Source organism: Mobula hypostoma, chromosome 5, assembly GCF_963921235.1.
Source record: "Mobula hypostoma chromosome 5, sMobHyp1.1, whole genome shotgun sequence".
Classification (NCBI taxonomy): domain Eukaryota; kingdom Metazoa; phylum Chordata; class Chondrichthyes; order Myliobatiformes; family Myliobatidae; genus Mobula; species Mobula hypostoma.
In genome coordinates this window covers 41731582-41755196 of record NC_086101.1, presented here as the reverse complement: position 1 = coordinate 41755196, position 23615 = coordinate 41731582, and the positions used below count along the sequence as shown (strand labels likewise).

Sequence of the window (23615 nt, the reverse complement as noted above, 5' to 3'; positions counted from 1 at the left end):
ATGTCAAGTCTTGAAGTGGATGGGCTACAGCAGCAGAAGACCATGAACATACACTCAGTGGCCACTTTATTAGGTACAGGAGATACCCGATAAAGTAGCTGCTGAGCGTATATTGTTTGGCATCTAGAGGAGAACAAGTGGTAATCTTATTATGGGAATTAAGATAGGGTAAATATAATGTTTCAACTAGTGGGATATTCTTGAGCAAGGAGAATTTCGTTACAAGATTTAACACTGGTACATTGGAACTTCTGCTCACAGAAACTGGTAAATCATTGTCCCAGGGATTGAGGAGGCTCAGTCAATGAGGTATTTAAGGAGAAAGTAGATATATTTTTAAGCGATCAGAGAATTTTAGCTCTGACACAGAAGAAGTGGTAGAGGTGGGTAGAAATAAGGTGTTTAAAAGATACTTGGACAAGTACATGATATGAAGGGTTTAGAGGGATATGGACCAAATGCAGATAAATGGGTTGAGCGCAATCAGGCAGTTTGGTCAGTGTGGAGGAGACAACTGAAGGGCCTGTATTCATGCTGGAGTGCTCTATGAATCTAAGGGAAGATAACACCTGGGGAAGATCAGCTATGAATGTATTGAATTTCGGCCAGGCTTCAGAAGCTGCTGGCCTATTCCTGCTCCTGTTTTCTTCTGCTCTTTGGCTAGGCTTTGTAGCATCCACCTCGACATTCTTTCACACAGGTCAAAATAAATTTTCATTTGTTAACGCTCCTATGGATCGCCGCGTGACGATTTTATAAAATAATGTAAATGGAGGTTCTGTTGTGGAACGAAAAACAATTATAATAATGTGTGCTGTGCATTGAACCACTCTGATACTTTGCAGATGTCACATAATCAGTGCACACATGTGCAAAGCTTTCTTCTATCAGCCAGCCGTGGAGTGACTTCACAGTATCTCATGTGAATTACTGGGCTGAGCAGTTGCAACATGGACATAACACAGACGCATCCTGATTACAACAGCTTGGCTGAAATTTCTCCAAATAAAATTTGAAGCTTCCAAAAGTCAGAAACCTGTGATTGGTGTCTAATACTGTACTAGATTAATCTAGTAATCCTGGAAATAGTATGAGAGGGAAAAAAAATGACATATGCAATGAGATAAGCTTAGAAATAGTTAAGCTGTGAAATAAAATTACTGGTTCAGGGAGACAACATGTCAGAAACACTCAGAAGGCCAGCATCTGTGGAGAGAAAAAGAGTTGTCAGATTGACAAAGAATCCCAGATTGAAGCATTTACTGTTTCTTTCTCCACAATGGCTGCTTAACTTGCTGAATGTTTGAAACATGTCCTGCTTTTATTTCAGATATCCAGCGTCTACAGTTTCTTTTTATTTTCTGGTTTAGCTAGCCTCCTGTTACTGCCAAGAGTCCCCGATTCTGAAGTGTACACACTTCAGAAAATAAGAACACCTTTATCTTAGCAGTGTCATCCCAATGTGCTTTCAAACTCTTGGCATCTGTCTGTTTCTGACCTATTGTACATCATTGGTTTTCAACGCTGCCTCCTTGTCTTGCGATGCCCAGATCTGAGGTTTTGAAATTCCTTCCTTAAACCTCCCAGTTTCTTCACTTACATCTAATACTCTGCTTGTGACCTCTAGCCAAGACTTAGTCATCTGTCCTAATTAACTTTTCAGCTCTCGATTTTAAAATCATTGTTCGGGCTACTGCAAAATAAATGCTTTAGAAACCTCAATGTTAAAAGTGTCATAAAAATGGTAATTTGTTGTTACCAATTAATCAGAATCAGGTTTATTATCAAGGTCTTATACTGCATGATGTGAAATTTATTGCTTTGTAGCAGCAGTACAGTGTAAGGACATAAAATTACTATGTGATGGTGTTGAGTTTGCTGACTGCTAAGTTCTAAGCTCAAATGGAGATCTAAGCCCTATCCAATATAGATAGCTACGGGCACTCTCACAGCTACCTACTCTTCAAAGACTAGTTCATTTCCCAGTTTGACCTCCATGGCAATCCTAGCTGCCAATACTCACTACTTGGGCAATGGAATCCCCCCTCCGTACCGAGGAAGAGATGCTTTCAGCCGACAATGTGTTTTAAACACAGTTCATTTATTTTTAGTGACATACATTTAAATGTGCAGATAAAGTTCTTAAAACATATTTGAAACTCAGAGAGGTTTACATCTCATAAAAGTTTCCAATTTACAATTTCTAAAACATTAAGGATTTCCAAAGCACAGGTTCAAGTCCTATAATCTAAAAAGACACACCAATGAATAAGTCATTGCAGATATCAAAAGCAGAGGGATGGATTCTAGTTCACCCTGTCTTTTTTTTTACTATTCCTAACAAGCCTGACTGCTCTCTTACACTTATATTGATTTTTGCCACTTGGTGACTTCACACACATGGAATTTTTTTTTCCCCCAGATACCTTTTCACACTGATGATCTAAGACCTTCTAGTGATAGATTTCCCAAATACCCAAATTAATACTGTGAATGCTGATTCTCTGCATACTCAAATTGTCCAGCTGATACTAGATCAGCTGTTTAATGTGCTAAGTGATAGTATGAATCTGGTCTGCAAGCTACCTTGAACTAAGTAACCTGTCCTATGTTGTCTGGTATGACACTGGCCAATTAACATAATGCCATTGTTTTACACAGCAACTCTTGAGCAATCAGCCCCGTGCTGTGGGCCAGCAGTCCACTATAGACAGTGCTGTTTGTTTGCAAAGCTGTCCTTCTAACTTCAGACTGATTATTGTGTGCCACTTACATTAAGTACTGAAGACTGGCTCCCGTTTCCAACAAGGAACTGAACAAGAAATATTGGTTAGAAGTTTAACTTCCTCAAAAACAACTCTTTTATCTTTAGAAGTGTCAGCTGCTATGTAGAAATATGAGCTTGGCACAAATGTCTCCCCACTACCTTCCTCACCCCCACCCCCAGCCCTTGGGCAGTGAATATCCATCATAATTATAAATTCTAAAATAAGTAAATAGTGCAAAAAATGAATAATGAAGTTGTGTTCACAGGTTCATGAGGTATTCAGAAAGCTGATGTTGGAGGGGAAGAAGTTATTTATGAGTTGATGAGCGTGGGTTCTCAGGCTTTTCCTCTCTAATGTTAGTAACAAAAAGAGGGCGTGTCCCAGATGGTAAGGGTTTTTAGTGATGGATGTCTCCTTCTTGAAGCACTATCTCCATACCAGCTGTTGATGCAACCAATCAGAATGTTCTCCAACGTACATACATCTACAATAATTTGCCAGACAAATTTAATATAATAGAAAACAACAGGAATTCTGCAGATGCTGGAAATTCAAGCAACATACATCAAAGTTGCTGGTGAACGCAGCAGGCCAGGCAGCATCTATAGGAAGAGGCGCAGTCGACGTTTCAGGCCGAGACCCTTCGTCAGGACTAACTGAAGGAAGAGGGTTCCTTCAGTTAGTCCTGACGAAGGGTCTCGGCCTGAAACGTCGACTGCGCCTCTTCCTATAGATGCTGCCTGGCCTGCTGCGTTCACCAGCAACTTTGATGTATGTTGCTTTAATATAATAGAATTAGCTCCTAAAAGAGTTGCAGATTTTGGAACTCTGAAACAGAAACAAAAATGCTAAGAATATCCAGTTGATTGAGCAGCACCTGTGAGGAGAGAAAATTAGTTAACAGCTATGGTCAATGACGCTTCATCAGAAGCAAAGACGTAATAATACAAGTGTGTCCTGAGTTGCAGAAAGGGGAGGAGCACAGAGGAAAATAGGAAATGCTTCTGATAGTGTGGGGTGCAAGGTTGGTCCAGGTGATGAAATGCTTTTGGTGCCTTTTAGTTCATAAAGTATGGGAGAGGGGGAAGGAGGGGGGAGAACATACAGGAAAAGTGGGATATAGGATGCAGCAGTGGCTGAAAATCTGAAACAAAATAGATGTTGGAAGGATGCGGCTGATTAGCCAGCATCTGTGGAGGAAGGAAAACTAAGTTAGGTGGATAACTCATTGTCCTGTTAAAAACAGGAAAAGCCGGTTATCTGAAGAGTCTAGTACTGAGTCCAAAATCCAGAGGACTGCTTAGCTAAAAGATAAGTTGCTGTTTTTCAAAATTGTTTCTTGTAGATTTTTTGGATCGCTTCATAGAATAATATATAAATTACCTCTGCAGATGGCAATGATCCAACGCACAATTTTAATCCGTCCCAGTCCCTTTGTTGTCTCCACATTTCATCAAGGTGCCATGTGGCATAATGTCTAATCTGTTTCGTTACACATCAAAGAACGATGTGCTCTTCTCCTGACATGTCACAAGAGGAGAAAACTAAGCACGAATTAATGCCCAATCAATGAATATCATGAAATAAGCTATTCATCTCAATTATTATCTCTGACACATGTACAGTGTCACCTGGCACATGTTCAAGTGAGGAAGATTAGAGTTTATACAGTGGGAATGTTTTTATTAACAGGCACCTTGGGAGGTTCTACGAAATTGAAGATGTTATGTAAGTGTTAGTTGTTGGCATTTTAACTGTGAATGGTGCAGTTAAAATTGTTTGGACAGGAAACAAAATGTTATTGAATATAATGATCTGAATATTATATTAGGTTATCACATTATCCATTTACAGCTGGGGAGTGGATTTGAACAGAAGCTGAACAGGGAAATGCATATTTTCTTTCTCAATCACTTATGATCACAATTTGTTTGGCAAATTCAGATGCATACTCTGTTTGCCACAATTATGTTATCTGATGTTCAGTAAAGGTAAATTGGCAGTGCCATTCAGAAGCCACAAGGATGACAGGTGCGGAAAATAAAAGCTGTTTTCCGCAGGCAATCAAATCACTGATGTGTTTAAAATACAGCTGTAATAATTGACAATTAGCATCTTAACTTCCGAAGGGAAGTGACTTGACCATTGCAAATGACTTTTCTTTCCGCTCCGCACAGGCGGAAAGCTGACGAAAATGGCGTTCAGAGTAGCCAAGCAGCAGAAGCCTATGTTCTCCATGTTGGCTACATGCATGCTTGTGAAAAGATTTACAAAATTACAAAGATTATTCCTGGCCATGAAATCCAAAATGCCCGGTAGCGAAGGGCGTCGTCGTGGCTGCAACCTTACAGCTGCCAAAGTCAACAAGGTTTCCAAGCTAGGCCGAGCAGTCAAGGGGTTTCGAAAGCGTATCAGTGACTTACGGCTTGGCGCTCGGAGAAATGGTGCTTGTTACATAAAGAGAGGGGCAGTCCAGCACTCAGAGGTGTCCAAAGAGAAAGCCCTAACATGGGAGGAAGAGAAAGTGACCCCGATAGTCCACCTTGTGGAACATAGACCTGGTGCATCCTGTGACTCCAGTGACTCTGGTGAGTGTGTCTTGTTTTGTCAAACCTATCATTGCTTGCCTCAGTCCTGGCTGTTTCCATTAAGCATGCATTGCAATGATTATGTAAGCGATCCTTCAAAGCATATGTAAATGGTCTTGCTCCATAATTGATTGCAAGCTTTCTTGTGCCCAAAGCTCTATTGCAATCTAGTTCTTCAGATTATAGATAATCCATCACCAACTAAGAGAAAATCTTATCCTTTTATCTCCCCAGATGAATGTTGCACTTCGGAACGCGTCAGACCAAAGCAACATCAAATCACGGTGATAATGGAGGAGAAGGCGTCTGCCCAGACTCAGGGACTCGGAATGGTGAAGCAAGGTACAGAGACTGAACAGGTTCCACAAGGCCCATACGAGGAACGTAGAGAAGACACTGCAGGTGGACAATGGAGAGCAGCCACTTACATGAAAGTGCCCCCTTCGGAATACCAAGGGGCACATCAGTCAGAGGCAATAAGAGCAGCTGCGTCCTCTGTCCCACCGCATTCCCATGACACACACGAGGGGGACCTGTGCCCTATATGCCGCAGGCTAGACACCCTGGTGAGCACTGTGCAGCGTGGATTCAACCACATGCACAGGGACATCAACACACTGCAGAATGTCTCGCAGTACCGTGGGGCCCGTTTGTCCCAGAATATGATGTCCCTGGTGGGTGCGATGCACACGCTAGTGAGGCTGCACCATTTCTCTACCTTGCCCCGTCGAGATGTGGCCATTCAGACCTCCATTGTCTTAACAGAGAGGTGTCAGGGGACGAATGTTGGGGCAGCATCCAATAACCCCCTAACTACCTCCACTGAAACAATGGTGATGTCGACTGATAATGTCCAGCCATCCAATAACACGACAGAACCCAGAGACACAGTGGTTGAAGTGTCACTTGATCCTGATGGCGACTCTACTGAGAGTATGTCCATTGAAGAATCCTCACTAAACTCTTCAGACAATGACTGGTAAAATCTTGAGTGCAATAATGTCGTAGACTATGTTATAGATTGGTGCTTTTCTCAAATATGTTCTCTAGGATTGATATACAGTACTTCACTTTTCTTACTATAAAATTAGAATTAAAGTTGCACCTTTTCAATGTGGTAGTTCTAAGAATTTATGTATTAGTGTAACATGGTGTGTGCAAGCATTTTTCCATGGGTGTAATATTAGAGTTAGCAACTGAATAAGGAATATGTTTCCCTTTATCATACATTTAATCTAAAAATCATCTTCACCTACCAGTACTTTTTGGAATTATTCATAAGGGTTTTTCATTTCCCTAATTAATTACTGTTGTTGGTATAAAAATGAGAATACATGTTATTCATCTTGTGTGGCTGTCAGGTGTGTTTTGCTGTAGGGAGGGGTGTGTAAGGGGTTTTGTTCCCTTGTTTTCCATCTTTACCCTCATGATGTGGAATAAACATTGTGAATCAATCATTCTTTTTCCTGTGTCTACTTTTCATGCCCATGGCATTTTCCGTTCTGTCTAAGTTGCGCCCAAGCTCAGACTTGGCAGAGTAGCATGGAATCTCGAGAATGCTCTTTCTCATGTGACTGTCTCTCACTCCCTCTACATGCCTCATTTGTATCATTAACAAAGCATGAAACTTAGATTATACCACGACAGAGACATGTTAGTCTTCATGCTCATAATTTTTCACAAACCATCTGTTAAGACAATCTTTTGTTCCCTATGAAGCACTGATAAGTCAACATACCTTCATGTAAGGCAACTGAAAGCAATTTTGATTTTCTGGATAAATAGATCTTATATTTATCAGTACAAATGCCAGTACTGCAGGTAGTGTGATGTTTAAAGCTTCCCCAAATAGATTTATTGCCTCAGTTACACAGTGGCTGTTGTTTGAGAATAATGAGATTTTCAAGTAATTCAGAACTGTGTGTTTGGCCTAGGAGGTTAATACACTGGGTAAGCTGATGCAGTGACAACATACTCTGAACAGAAGTGCAGCACATTTGACACTCAATGGCCACTTTATTAGCTACACCTGTACACCTGCTTTTTAATGCAAATATCTGATCAGCCAATCATGTGGCAGCAACTCAATGCATGAACACATGCAGACATGATCAAGGGGGTCAGTTGTTGTTCAGAATGGGTGAGGAATGTGATCGAAGTGACTTTGACCGTGGAATGATTGTTGGCCTTGGGGAGGTTGGAGTATCTTGAAAGCTGCTGATTTCCTGGGGTTTTCATGCATTAGAGTCTCTAGGATTTACAGAGAAAAAAAATATCCAGTGAGTAGCAGTTCTATGTATGAAAATGCCTTGTTAATTGGAGAGATCGGAAGAGAATGACCAGATTGGTTCAAGCTGACAGGAAGGTGGCAGTATCTCAAATAACCATGTGCTACAACGGCACTGTGCAGAAGAGCATCTCTGAAAGCACAATATATCGAGCTTTGAAGTGCATGGGCTACAGCAGCAAAAGACCACAAAATTATACTCAGTCGCCACATTATCAGGTACAGGAGGTACCTAATAATTTGGCCACTGCGTGTATATTGTTCAAAGCCTTTTCATTCCAAAAACTTGGCTCTTAGGTATTCTGCTCAGTATAATGAAGATGCATGAATTAGGGACAGAAATCACCTTCTATTATGTACCTCAAACATGTAATGTAGTGTTAAAGTCTGCTTCTGATGTCATTTCCAGTGAATGTGGTATGTAAGTTGTAAATCAGTATATTATTGTCAGATGTACGGAGATAATGAGAAGAACTTTGCTTTGCATGCCATTCATATAGGTCTGTCACACGTCATTGCATCAAGGTAGTTTTTTTTTAGTGTGTCGCACCAGTCAGCCATTCCTGTCTGGCGCATGGTGTCAGGATTGGTCTCCTTTCGGATTAAGCGGGTCACGATATGAACGTTCCTGACTTGACCCTTTTTATTTAACGAGGCTGAGTGGCTAGCTCGATGCTCAACCCGGCATGGATGGAAAGCGTGCTCGGGGGGGGGGGGTGGCCCAATTTGGATTTGAACTCAGGAGCCTTCGCTCTGGAGTCCGGCGCTGATGCCATTGCGCGACCAGCCAGCCTATCAAGGTAGCACAAGAGCAATAAAAACATAATGCAGAATTATTAGTTACAATTATAGGGAAAGTGAGAATGCAGGCAGACATAAGGCGTAAAGCCTTATTGGGGAAGATCGTGAGATCATTTGTCCATCTGAGTGGTCTGTTAAATGGTCTTAAGCAGCAGGATAGAACCTGTTCCTCATCTTGGCAGTACGTGTTTTAGACTTTTGTATCTTTTGCTACATGATAGAGGGGTGAAGAAAGAATGTCCTGGATGGATGATGTCTTTGATAAGAATGAGTGCATTACCATGGCAGTGAGAAGAGTAGACAGTGGGGAGACTTAATTGCTGTGATATCTTGTAGTAGCAAGTGTCCTCCAATCCTCTGTACTCTCTTGCTGTCTCCTAAGCAGAGCAGTTGCCGTACCATGCTGTGATGCATCCAGTGGGGCAGCATAGTGGTTAGCACAACACTTTATGTTGCAGGCGACACAGGTTCAATTCCTACGGCTGACTGTAAGGAGTTCGCTCATTCTCCTCGTGATTGCGTGAGTTCCCTCCTACAGTCCAAAGACATAACAGTTGGTAGGTTAATTGGTCATTGTAAACTGTCCCATGATAGGGCCAGGATTAAATTGGGGGATTACTGCGTGGCATGACTCAGAGGGCTGGAAGGGCCTACTCCACCCTGTATCTCAATAAATAAATAAAATAAAAATGGTATATTTTCTATAATTCGTCTATCAAAATTGATAGGGGTCAAAAGGGACATACCATATTTTTATGACAGGTCACTGCATCTAGTCTATCCTCCATATTATCAAGGAAAGGCAGTGGTCTAAGAGATGCCAATAAAAGTATCTAAGGGTGATGCAACAATGATAAGAGAAATAATATCTACACATAGTTTTTTCACTCTAGACAAAAAAAAAGGTGGTGGAGTTCTAATTGAGACCTGTGAAAGATGGAAGTACTGGTGGTAGAAAATGCATTATAGTTATTTGTTAGGCATGGCACCTCTTAAACCCATAAAGGCTACCATCAAGAAATGTGAATGTAGAAGAAAACCCCAATAGAATTTCTTACAAGTGGCACACCAATTTGCCATGCCTCCATTTTTGTGTGAGTCCAGATTCTTGTACTCCCTATCCTGTCATTCTTTGAGGAGCACCTTCACCAGAAAGATTGTGGTAGTTAGAAGCCAGTACCTTCTGAAGAGGCAGTTAGGGATGCTGATAAATCTGAGCCTGTGAGAGATACTGATTTCTACAAATTAGTATTGGAAAAGAACAGCATTAGGGTTTTTCAGTGGAAAAAAAAGTTGATTGCTAATATATTCAGTTATTGTGAAGAAAAAAATATTAGTATATTTCCTTCCACCTATGGCCCACTCTCCTCCCCTATCAGATTCATTTCTGTCTAGCAGTTTATCTTTCTTTCCCTCCTGGCTTCACCTATCACCTTATACTTACCCTCCTTCCCCTCTCCCCGAGTTTTTATTCTGGCGTCTTCCCCCTTCCATTGCAGTCCTGAAGAAGGGTGCCAGCACTTATGTGTGTGTTATATTAGATCACTGCCACAGGAACCATACAACTGAAGGGCAGGAAGAGGAAGCTGGATAATTGCATGAGGAAGAAAGGAACAGATGAAGCTTGTTGATAGTGGATGTTGGCTCATTTAGGACATGAATCATGGACATCAACAGTACTGAAGAGTCCATTGTGTCTGTCCAGGTTCTTATCAACTTTTGATTCTGTAGCCTTACAGTTCACAGACCTTCATGAATTAGTCAGCAGTACACCTGTGTTCTATTTTGAATTCCCACTAACTCTATAAAAGTGTAGAACACCATCTTCTTGCAGGGTGATGGTCCAGGCCAGGTTCAGTGATGTGACCTTCATACCTCCAGCAACCATGACCTCAGTGTGGAGTGTTCATGTTCTCCCAACGGCCACGAGGGTTTCCCCTGGTTGCTCTCATTTCCTCCCACATCCCAAAATACATGCAGCCTGGTAAGTTGCCCCTAATGTACAGGAAGGTGGTAGAATCTGGGTTAGTGTTGGAGAATGTGGGGCTGTAAATAGGATGAGTGAAAATAGATGCTTCAGGTCAAGAGGCCTTGTTCTGTACCGTATGACACTATGACCCTCAGCTACAGGCTTTGTCCCAACATTATAAAAGGGCACCAATTAAAAAAGATCCCCAGAGCCCAGAACAAAAATGGAGTCCTACTAACTTCAGATGAGAACAGGTTGTTCCTCAATAGCTGGTTATCGCAGGAGATTATAAAACTTGTGATATTTAGCATCGATCCAAAATTCATCTTGCTGGTATGTATTCAGAAATCAGCCATCAGTTCTCAACCAAGTATTTTCCTCTCTTACACAGTGTGGTAAATCTAAAATTTATTTCTCATCCCAAATTCCAGTTCCAGTTTTCCACAAGAGAGCATTCTGCAAGACAGATTCCCAATCTTCATTTGTAACGGCAGCTTGTTTAGCTCACTCATGAGGGGATTCTCGATGCTAGGATTGAGAACGGAGTTAAAATAAAACCTAGGTCTTAGTTCATAAAACCATAAGACATAGGAGCAGAAGTAGGCCATTCAGTCCATCAATTCTGCTCTGTTATTAGATCATGGCTGATTTTTATGTTCCTTCTCAACCCCATTATCCTGGTTTCCCAATGTAACATTTGAAGCCTTTACTAAGCAAGAACCTAGCAACTTCCGTTTTTAGCATACCCAATGATTCTGCCTCCACAGCCATCTTGGGCAATGAATTCCACAGATTCACCACCTTATGGCTAAAGAAATTCCTTCTCATCTCTGTTCTAAAGGGAAGTCCTCCCATTCTGAGGTTGTGCCCTCTGATCCTAGACTCTCCCACAACTGGAAACATCGTCACCACATTCACTGTATCTAGGCCTTTGTCCTTGGATTAGTAACAGCATAATAGCCGTTGTATCTTCAGTCCATCAAGTCTACACCGATTATCAATCGCCTATTTTACACCAGTCCTACGTTAATCCCTTCTTTTGTTCTTCCCCCACTTTCTCACCAGCATCCTTTCCCCCCCAGCAGATTCTGGCAATCACCAACACACAGGGACAGTTTACAGAAGCCAAATAACCTATGAACCCGCACATCTTTCAGATGTAGGAAGAAACCAGAGCCACCATGCCGACATAGGGAGAATGTGGAAACTCCACACAGACAGCACTTAATGTCAGGATAGATCCCGGCACCCTGATGCCATGGGCAGCAGCACTATCTGAGCTGCCCTCTCTCCTCTTAACAATTTTCCAACATCTATCCCTGAAATCTCTTACCTTAACAAGCAGAAAAACATTCCCACAAGAAAGGAGCCACCATTATTACAAGGTACAAGCAAATTTCAACAGTTTCAAATGAATGAGTCCAGAGAAGTTTCAAACATCACAGTTGTAGCAATGTGGAAATATAAAAGGAAGTCATAAACACAATGCAAATAACTTTACTGCTGTGAGCACAGGGCGAGTTTACAATTTGACAAGCAAAATGTGCATATATTACCATTTGTCAATGTTTTCATTAAAAATACATTTGATCTCCATTTATTTATTTAGCTCCCGTGCAGTTGATGAATTAGTAGCAAATAACCATCACACGTTCATTTAGATTGAAAGATTTGGAAATGGAATTTTCAGCTCAAAGTTGGGTACTGCGGCATTTTCCACCTACAACGTGTTTAGCTCCCTGCTCCACTCACTTTATACCTAATACTGTGAGGCTAGACAAAGTTTCAATGTGCTATTTAAGTTTCAAGATGATACCTGTGAACCACATTGATCCAATATGGTGTTAAGATAAGTGACTCAAAGTGAGGTTTGGAGGAGTCATAGAGTCTTAGAAAAGTACAGCACAGAACCAGGCCCTTTGGCCCATCTAGTCATTGCCTTGTCCTATCGACCTGTACCTGGACTATTACCCTCCATACCCCTCCCATCCATATACTCATGCATAGTTCTCTTAACCATTGAAAATGAGCTGGCGCACACCACTTGCACTCTTATTCCACACTCTCGTGACCCTCTGAGTGAAGAAGTTTCCCCTCACGTTCCCCTTAAATGTTTCGCCTTTCACCCTTAACCCATGTCCTCTAATTGCAGTCTTGCCCAACCTCAGTGGAAGAAGCCTGCTTGCATTTTAAAGAAGTGAGTTCAGAAAAGTTGGAGCGGTTAAGCAAGGGAACTCCAGACTGTGCACTGAATGCTTTGCTGCCAGTGTCAGAACGAGAGCAAAGAATGCAATGCAACCAGAGTCAAGGGAACAAAGAGTTCATAGAGACAACTATCATCAGATGACTAACACTGAAAGCAATTATAGCTATTATAACTATCAGCAGATTATTAATATTTAGCATCTGATTTAAGCAATTATAGCTATTATGACTATCACTACATTATTAATATTTAGTAACTGAACTCCAATGAAAGGTGTTTGACCTGAAACGTTAATTGTTTCTCTCACCACAGTGTCTCCAGCATGTTCTATTTGTATAGATAACATTAGTATTTCTCAAGTCAGAAAGCAAGGTTCAGTGTTTGGTTTTTCCACTTTGCAACATTATATTCAAAGGTTCAATTTAATGTCAGAGGAATATATAGAATATACATCCTGAAATGCTTTTTTTCGCAAAACATCCACGAAAATAGAGAAGTTCCCCAAAGAATGCACAACAGTTAAATGTGAGAACACCAAAGTCCCCCCCCCCAGCTCTCCCCTTCCGCACATAAGTGGCAGCAAGGCAGCAATACCCCCCCACCAGTAAAAAAAGCGCATCCGCTACTGAACACAAGCGTGAGCTAAGTGATAGCAAAGACACAGACCTTGCAGTTACCCCAAAGATTATCACATTTCACCTGGTATTCAGCAAACCACAGGTTTTCTCTCCCTCCCTAGTAAGGGAGAGGGAAGCGTCCCCCATTTTTACAGCGAGCAGGAGACATAACAACAACCCGCTGCTTTACAATGTTAAAAGGTCCATTTTGTCGCCTTTTACGAGCTCTGTGCCTGAAAATCACAAAGATCTGGGGTCTTCGGGCCTACAGCAGATTTTACGGCCTCCCCGACGACACACGAGTCTCCTGCCGTGACACCGTCCCTCGATCCGCCCGTTGCCAGATCCCCGAGATCTTAGGCTTCCAAACACGAGGCCGTCTCTCAGGCCGAACCCTTAGCATGCCGAGCAATGGCCGGTCCTGAAACCCCGAGAAAATTCCCATTCCCGCTGAGAACCGAAGTCTGCATGTAACTCCAGGTCAGGGTCTTAAAAAGAACCCTGAAAGGGGAAAATAAAGATATTGACAATGGAAGTAGAGCTGTTTCCAAAGATGCAAGCAAAGGATCCACTGTTTAGTGCCATCTTAACTCTGCCTCCAACTCTGCATTGTGTTATTGCTTTACAGTGCACTGATGTGATGACTTGATCTGTACCTCAGTACATGTGACCGTATGTGACTACATACACACACACATACATATATAGTCCTCCCACATTCCAAAGACGTACCTGTTGGTCGGTTAATTGATCATTGGAAATTGTCCTGTGATTAGGTTAGGATTAAATTGGGAGGGATTGCTGGGTGGCGCGGCTCAAAGGGCTAGAGGGGCCCATTTTGTTCTGTATCCCAATAAATCACTAAATAAAAATTTAAAAAAATGATGTTTACAATTTACTCCTAGATTTAGGAGCATTTGAGCTGGACGTAAGTCTCAAATTTCAGCCGTTCTTTCAGCCCTTATTTTCCTTAAAGTCAAAGAAAGATACAATCCTTTTGGCTGACTGAGTTCATACTGATCATCAACCACACAGTTATACTAACCAGCATTAGTCCTTTTTATCCCCCTCTCCCCCCACGTTCCCATCAACAGCTCCCAGATTCTACCTCTAGAGATAAAATTACTTCTTCTTTTTGAGTTCCTTCACTCCCAATGGATTTAACTCCCATGGGCCATTGATGACCTCCTGTCTCCATCGTCCAAAGTCAATGGTATGGTTGGAGTTCATCAATGTTTCTGTAATCCATTGTAACCACTGTACAGGGGATTAGCCTATACAGTTTCACCAGAGCCTCTGTTGGCTGCCTTACCCATTTCCACCTCTCACAACAGGACCATAGGGTTGGACTTTGAAAGGTGGGTCAATTCACAGCGGCCAATTAACATGCCACACCCAACGTTATAGGCCCCCTCTGCCAGCAGATCTCTGAATGGTAAATGAACCCATGAACACTACCTCATTATTCCTCTTTTGCAGTATATTTTTAAATTACAGTAGTTATTATATCTCGCCTTGTACTGTTGCAATGAAACTACAAACTTCATGATCTAGGTCTGTGACAGTAATCCTGATCCTTTCTGATTCTGAAATCCATGCATGCTAATCAGTGTTAAAACTGCTGTCTTTCCCTGCAGACTTTTAAATACAAGAACTTGTTCATGAGTCAGTGGGAAGAGAATCAGAATAAGATTTAGTATCACTGGCATATCTTGTGAAATTTGCTGTCTTTGCAGCAGCAGTACAATGCAATACATAATGCTAGAAAAAAGTGAATTACAGTAAATATGTATATATTAAATAGTTACATTAAGTAGTGCAAAAATAGAAATAAAAAAATTAGTAAGGTACTGTTCATGGCTTCATTGTCTATTCAGAAATCGGGAAGAAGCTGTTCCTGAATCATTGAGATAACTTGTTAGCAGCACAGTGGCACAACTAGTAGAAGTACTGCTTCACAGTACCACAGATCTGGGTTCAATCCTGACCCTGGGTGATTTCTGTGTGGAGTTCGCATGTTTCCCCTGTGACCACATGGGTTTCCTTCCACATCACAAAGATGTGAGTCGGTAGATTAATTGGCTGCTGTAAAAATCTCCCTAATGTGCAGATGAACAATAGAATCTCAGGCAATTTAGTGCCATAGAGTAATACAGCTTGGAAACAGGCCCTTTGGCCCGTCTTGTCCATTCTGACCGTGTTGCCCATCAAACTAGTCCCAGTAGGTTGTGGCCCATATCCTTCGGAACCCCTCCTATTCATACTCTAATCCAAATGTCTTTTGGATGATGAATATGACAAGCATTGATCAGAATGCTGAGTCAGTAAAACTTTGTATGAGTGTAAGATTAGTGTAAATGGGTGGCTGATGGTTAGCACAGACATATTGGGCCGAAGAACCTGTTTTGGTGCTCTATATATCTGTGAGTGATAGTAGGTGTGAAGGGTAACCAAAATGTCTTCTTTCCTTCAGTCCACTCTGATTATACTCTATATTACATAACTGAGCTTTCTTAGAGCTGATGGTGTTACTCAGTGATACTATTTCCAAAAACCTTCAGTTCACATTACAATTGATCTTACGGAGGTGAATAAAAATGTGATGAGCACAGATAGGGCAAAGGGACTCCGTTTTTTTCCCAGAGGACATAGGTTTTAATGGGGGGAGGGTAAGATTTAATAGGTATCTGAGTGGCATCTTCTTTTTTAAATTCATGGTATGTATGTAGAATGAGCTGCGAGAAGAAGTGGGCGAGGCAGGAATAATTAGATATTTGGACAGGTACATGGACAGGAAATGTTTCAACATTCAAAGTACATTCATTTTCCAGGTATGTATACGTTACCATATACTGACTTGAGATTCATTTCTTTTGCAGGTACAATAGAATTTACAACAAACTATAGATAAGCAAATACTGACCAGTAACCATTGAGTGGAAAACGACAAACTGTGAAAATAAAATAAAATTAAAATAATAATGCTGAGAGCATGAGTTGTACAGAGTCCTTGAAAGCGAGGCTGTAGGTCATAGAATCCGTTTAGAGTAGTAGTGATTGAAATTAGATTAGATTAGATTAGATTCAACTTTATTGTCATTGTGCCAAGTACAGATACAAAGCCAATGAAATGCAGTTAGCATCTGACCAGAGATGCAAAGAATGGTGTTATTTACAAAATAACTGTGAGTAAAAAGTAAGTGCTACAGCACACAAATATAAAAGTACTGAGACAGTACAATATGGGTGCAATACTGCTTAGCGCTGTGATGTGAGGTTCAGCAGGGTCACAGCCTCAGGGAAGAAGCTCTTCCTGTGCCTGCTGGTGCAGGAGCGGAGACTCCTGTAGCGTCTACCGGATGGGAGGAGAGTAAAAAGTCCATGGTTAGGGTGAGACACATCCTTGATAATGCTTTTTGCCCTGCCCAGGCAGTGTTTATGGTAGGTGTTCTCAACGGTGGGCAATTGGGTGCCGATAATCCGCTGGAGTGCTTTGTGGTCTGATACGGGACAATTGTCATACCACACTGAGATGCAGTTGGTGAGTATGCTCTCAGTGGTACAGCGGTAAAAGTCCGTCAGTATCCTGGGACACAGGTGAGCTTTGTTGATGCTCCGCAGGAAATAAAGGCACTGTTGCGCCTTTTTGATCAGGATGGAGGAGTTCATGAACCAGGTGAGATTCTCGCAAATGTGAACACCAAGGAATTTGAAATTTGATACACGCTCCACTAGAGCTCTGTTGATGTAGATGGGGACGTGAGTGTGGCTCCTAGCATGCCTGAAGTCCACAATGATCTCCTTGGTCTTCTGGGTGTTAAGAGCCAGGTTGTTGTCAGCACACCACGTGGCCAGGTGCTGAACCTCGTCCCTGTAGGCCGTCTTGTCATCCCCTCTGATCAGGCCAACTACCGTGGTGTCGTCTGCGAACTTGATTATGGAGTTAGAGCCATGTACAGGAACGCAGTCATAAGTGAAAAGGGAGTAGAGAAGAGGGTTCAGCACACAGCCTTGAGGCATGCCGGTGTTCAGGGTGAGAGTGGAGGAGGAGAGGTTGTCTAACTTAACTGATTGGGGTCTGTTAGTCAGAAAGTCCAAGGTCCAATTGCAGAGGAATGAGCTGATACCAAGCTGGCGAAGTTTGGCGATCAGATTGGAGGGGATCACAGTATTGAATGCCGAACTAAAGTCAATGAACAGCATTCTGACGTAAGAGTTGGGGCTGTCCAGGTGGGTCAGGGCAGAGTGAAGTGCCGTGGAGATGGTGTCCTCTGTTGACCTGTTGGTGCGATCTATACCAGTTCAGGAGTCTCTTGGTCATATTGTAGTAACTGTTCCTGAATTTAGTGGTGAGAGACTTTTGGCTTCTGTATCCTTCCCGATGGTAGTAGTGAGAAGAAAGCATAGTCTCGATAGTGAGGGTCTTTGATGGATGCTGTTTTTTTGTGCCAGTGCTCCATGTCAATGTGGTGGGGAAGGCCTTGCTTGTGATACAATGGACTGCAAACATCACTTTCACAGACTTCTCCCACTGAGGTAGGGCGAGACTGGAACTAAAGATCATAGGAAGAGCTGATGCTTTTGGTGGGAGCTCATGGTTTGAGCTGTCGCAGTGGCTGTTCAGAGGTTTGTATAGGCATTGATTTGCCAGCTGCTGTGGAGCTCCAGGCATCTTTTCCCTGGTGGAATTGAGTATTTCTGTGTGTCTTCTCTCCTCATCCCACCTCCTCCTTTGTCCTGTGTCTCACCATTCGGGGCCTGGGTGGAGCTGAGCAGAGCTGAGCACTAAACAGACACACTTGATCATTCACTGCTGCTGCTCTTTTCGTGCCTGCTCGCTCTCCTATCACCACTGTTTCTGTGACCCTCTGCTTGGCAAGGCTGAATAAGTTTGAAAGAGTGCAGAGAAAATTTACAAGCACATTGTGAGTTTTTGAGGACCTAGGTTATGGGGAAGGGAGAATGAGGGGAGATTTGACAGAGGTATATACAATTATGAGTGGTATAGATAGGGTGAATGCTTGCTGGCGTTTTCCCCTCAGGTTGAGTGAGGCTAGAACTAGAGAACATATGTTTTGGGTGAAGGGTGAAATATTTAAGGGGGATCTGAGGGGAATATGTGCCTTGTATGGCATGAAAATGCCCGACGCAGGCCTCTCATGGTCAGCGTCGACGTTCCCTTCCTGAGGGGAAACTTCTTCACTCAAAGGGTGGTGCGATTACTGACAAAAAAAACAAAAAGTTTCACGATGTATGCTGGTGATATTAAACCTGATTCTGATTCTGAGCATGGAACGAGCTGCCAGAGGAAGTAATAGAAGCAGGTAATGATAACATTGATGAGAAGTTTGGATAGCTACATATATGGATGAGTACGGAGGGATTTGATCCAGATGCAAGTAGACAGGACGAGGCGGAAGATCACTTCAGCATGGAACAGATGGGTCAAAAAGCCTGTTTCTGTATTATAGCACTCTATGACTGTCCCACACACGTTGTTGTTCATCCATTCTTTTGACTATTCCTCTACAATGCCACTTACAGTGAACTATGTACTTGTATGCCTCAGACTGTCCATTCCAAAGCACTTTGCAGAGTCCTACCCTGGTTTGACTTCTCAAATTGCAAGGCATCCAAAAGATTTGCATACTAGTAAGTTAATAGGTTGCTATAGGGTGAATGAGGGGAAGCTGATAAAGAATGGAAGGAGATTTTTTAAAATAGGAATAATGTAGGTTTGGAGTAAATAGACGGTTGAGGGTCAGTGTCTCTCTATGACTCTACAACCGTGATTATGATGAAGCAGAATAAATTTCTTGGCTCTTCCAAAGGAATACAATATTCATGAAAAGAAATTCCACTATTCCAATATGAGTCAGATGGTATGGCCACCTTGATTTAACTTCCTACAGAGGAAACACTGCTTGAAATAAATACCTAAGAAAGGTCAGAGTCTGTTTGTATTCAGGTGTCCTCAGAGAGAATGAAAATCCAAGAAATGAACATTGCTGGTTTGACATAGACACTCTCCGCAGAACATGGTGCTCACAACAAACTCAACTGCTCTTTTCCAAGTTTCGTAGAGTCAGCTGATGGATCTGTATCTGGTTTTCTGATTCTATTCTCTGTTAATTGTCTCTCACTAATATAATTGTGCTGATTGAAGGATATAATTGGTGTTGGTGAAGTTCCTGTGGACTAATTTCTTGCTGAGAACATGAATTTTGATTTAGTACATTGTATTGTGGAGGTCAAACACAGATGGGATGATGCAGATTCAGCAGGTGCTGGAAATCTTGTGCAACACACACAAAACATCAGGGTAACTTAGCAAGTCAGACAGCATCTGTGGAGGGGAAGAAATAGCTGACATTTTGAGCTGAGACCCTTCCCCACAGTCCTGACAAAGGATTTTGGCCACACTGTAGATGTTGCCTGACCTGCACAGATGAGATGACATTTTTGTGAAACTATTTGTTTGCAAGTATGACTTTAAATGTCTGCTCCCCCTAAAATGATAACACAAACTCTTGACCTAACAATCTACCTCATTATGACCTTCCAACTTACTGTCTGCCTGCGCTGCTTTTTCTCTGTAATTATAACACTTTATTTTGTATTCTGTTCACATTGTCCCTTGTATATCCTCAATGCACAGTTGTAATGAAATGATCTACAGAGATGGCATACAAACAAAATTCTTCTCTGTACCTTGGTACATGTGACAATAAGAAACCAATTTACTAATATTACTCTTTTACTCATTCATCCTTTTTAATTCTTCATCCTATTCCTACTCCAATTTCTGTCTTGTCTTCCTTCTGAACTGCGCCCAGGAACCTCGATGTAATCTCCTTTTAGATGAGACGCATCAACCACCTATACTCAACAATTCCAAATGACTATTCGGTTGAACAAAACACTGCAGGAGATGGAAATCTGAAACCCAGACGGAAAACATTGGAAGTACATTGCAGGTCAGGCAGCATCTGCAGCGGGAGGGACCAAAGTGAACATGTCAGGTTGACAACGTTTCATCAGATCCAAGTTAAGGATAAGACAAGCTTATAGTCACAGAAGAGGTGAAGCTAGGACTAGAAAGGACAGTAAGAAAGATGAGTGCAGATGGGATCAGCTGGAACCTGGCACGGTGCTGGTTTCCAGAATCTCTTTATACCTCTTCTTGACTCAACTCTGTCATTATTTCTCACATTACCCTGTGTGTCCATTATTTCATTTCATTCCATTTACCATCAGTCCTATCACTGAGTTTTGCTTTTATTGCCTCATCCTTCCCTATGTCTCTATGTAGTCTCTAATAGTTTGGTAAAATGTCATCAGCTCAAACCCTGTGCTCGTTTCTCTCTCCATAAATTCTGCCTGACCTGAATGGTGGATCCCTGGAATTTTCTGGTTGTGTAGTCTAGCTCCTCGGGTTTCTTAAAGGAGAAGCAGACACATTTTTGAAAAATCAGGGAATTAAGAGCAAAGTGAAATTGGCATACAAAAGTTGAGACATGGATAGATAAGCCATGATTTTATGTCATGGTAGAACAGGCTTGAGGGGCAAAGTAGCCTTTCTACCTTGCGTTCTTGTAACCAGAACATTTTCAGAGCCTTCCATTTTAATCTGTGTTTATTTTGATGTCTTTTCCTCTGTCCTCATATTAATCCATTTTACTCCCAGTCTCCACATTTCATATATATTGCATTTGTAACATATTGGTGACACACAAGTTTAATAAGGCGGTAACATACACAAAATACTGGAGGAACTCAGCAGGCCAAGCAGCACCTACAGAAAAGAGTAAATAGTTGCTGTTTCGGGCCAAAACTCTTCACCAGGACTCTTTCCCAGAGTTGCTGCCTGGACTGCTGAGTTCCTCCAGCGTTTTGTGCGTGTTGCTTTGGATTTCCAGAACCTGCAGATTTTCTCATGTTTTAGTAAGGTTGTTGCAGATCACCCCGAGGAATAGAATTCTCTGGAGTTTAAAGCAGAGTAGAATTTGTGTGAACGGATACATCCAACACACTTCTTGAGCTGGACAATTAATTCAATGTGTAGAGAATAGGCTTAGCAAGGCATTGTTCTTGAACAGCATTAGATTCATATCTTGCAAAGCTCTCTATATGCAATCAAGTCCTTAGGCATATGGGATATGCAACAGTTAATTTGTACAAAGCAAGGTCTCCCAAACAGCGACCTACTGCTGAAATATTCTGTTTAAGAAACATAAGCAAAATAACATATCTGGAGCAACACACAAGTGTTAGAGGAACTCAACAGGTCAGGTAACATCAATAAAGGGACAGTCGACATTTGGTGTTGAGTCTCTTCATCTAAACTGGAAGGAAAGAGGGGAGATAGCCAGTATAAAAATGTGGGGTGAAAGGGTGGAGTAAGAGCTGACAAGTGATGGGTGGAGCCAGGGGAGGGGCAGAGGTGTTGATAACTAAGTGAGGGAGAAGGGGAGTGAGAATGATGTGAGAAGGTGGGAGGTGACAGATGGAAGTAACAAGGGGCTGAAGAAGATGGAATCTAATGGCAGAGGATGGTGGACCATGGAATACAGGGTTGAAGTGAGGAGGGAAACTGGAGGGTGGAATGTGTGGGTGAGGGGCAGATCGAGAAGGTGGGGAAATGGAAAAGGAGGTGGGGGCTAGTGAGTTTTAGAAAAGGGGATACAGACAAGAGTAGTTACTGGAAAGTTAGAGAAATTGATGTTCATGTCATCAGGTTGAAGACTACCATAGCAGAATATAAGATGTTATTTCTCTAATCTGCATATAGTATTGGCTTGGCAATTGAGGAGCACATGGACGGACTTGTCGATACGGAAATGGGAAGCAGAATTCAAATGGCTGGACACTGAAAAATCGTGGCTGGCGTGACAAGAAATGCTGGGGAACCCAGGCAGCAATTGTGAAAAGAGATTCCGAGTTAGTACCTCAAACCTGAGAGAATTCATTAAGACTTAAGATTGTTTAATGTTATTTCAGGTACACAAGTGTAAAGCAGAATAAGATAATTGTTACTACAGATCTGATACAGCACAAAACACACTAAGAGAAAAAATGCAAGAATGATAAAAACACAATAAATATAAATACATATGATAGCTTCAATACATAGATTGATTATATGTCCATAAAGTGATGCTAGGTACAGGAGTGTCTGTATGTAAAGTGACTAACAGCAAATGATAAAGTAGTGAAGGTGGGGTTGTGGAGGGATGGGTTAGTGGGCAGAAGTGTTGATTAGTCTTACTTCTCGGCCAAAGTAACTGTTTTTGAGTCTGGTGGTCCTTGCGTGGATGCTACGTAGCCTCTGATGCAAGTGGGACAAACAGTCCATGAGCAAGGTGGGTGGGATCCTTTCTGATGTTCCTGGCTGTTTTCTAGCACCTTTCTGTATATGTGTCCATAATGGCAGGTAACTGGTGATGATGATGCATTGGACAGTCTTTACAATCCGTTGTAGACTCTTCCTGTCTGCCGCAGTGCAGTTTCAGTACCATGCAGTGATGGAGCTTATTTGGTTAGCCACTACTGCACATCTGTAGCATTGTGTGAGTATAGGTGTGCATAGTCCAGCTTTCTTCAGCCTCCTCAAAGTAGAGGCATTGGTGAGCTTTCCTGATTGCGTAGGACGTGCCTGGGACCATGAGGGATTGGGCAAGATGTACACGCCAGGAGTCTGAACCTGCTTGCAGGTTCCACTGCTGTGCCACCAGTATAAAGAGGGGTGTGAGTGATGCAAGTTCACCTGGAGTTGATAACCATTTCCTTTGTCTTGTTGACATTAAGGAACAGTTATTTGCCTTGCACCAGGCCTCAAGCTCTTCCACCTCCTCTCTGTAGGCCTTCTTGACATTGTTGCTGATGAGTCCCAGCACTGTCATGTCATTATCGAACTTGATAAAGTGATTACTTGGGTGTTTAAGCTATGCAGTCATGTGTGAGAAGAGTACACAGCAGTGAGCTCAGACCTGGAGAGCACCTGTGTTCAGGATGATGGTGGGGGAGAGGACTGGTTGGGCATCCTGACTATCCGAGGTCTGTTCATTAAGAAGTCCAAACACAATGTTGTATTTAGACCAAGTTGGAGTTTCTTTACCAATGTTTACCAAGGTCTGTGTTAGACGTTCTATCTCAGAGAAATGTAAGATATAGTGTATTTCACTATACTTGAGGATGCAAAATAAAACATTTTCCACTTGACTATTGTACTTATGATGACTATTTGACTAAGGAACATAGACTATCTGTTAAGTGTAGCTTTCACTTTTATGATTTTACAGAGACACGGCTTTTATTTTGACTGAGTTGACTGAAAAGATGGCAGTCCTGGATTCCACTTTAGAGTTCTGAAGCAAGTT

At 42.0% G+C, this 23615-nt stretch overlaps 1 protein-coding gene across 4 annotated transcripts in view; it reads left to right on the top strand.

Annotated features, from left to right (window-relative positions):
- The window catches only part of LOC134346784 (protocadherin-9), an 850226-nt gene that overhangs the window by 573005 nt on the left and 253606 nt on the right, over positions 1–23615 (top strand). Inside the window, exons 4-5 of one of the 4 annotated variants that reach the window (XM_063048431.1) lie at positions 4946–5356; positions 5591–6786. The exons of 1 other annotated variant lie outside the window; for it this stretch is intronic. In XM_063048431.1, the coding sequence (XP_062904501.1) occupies positions 4946–5356; positions 5591–6339 (1160 nt within the window). In that variant the 3' untranslated portion in view covers positions 6340–6786. Of the gene's footprint in view, positions 1–4945; positions 5357–5590; positions 6787–23615 lie in introns of those variants that run through there. 2 more of the 4 variants (XR_010018022.1, XM_063048432.1) reach the window with 2 other exon arrangements.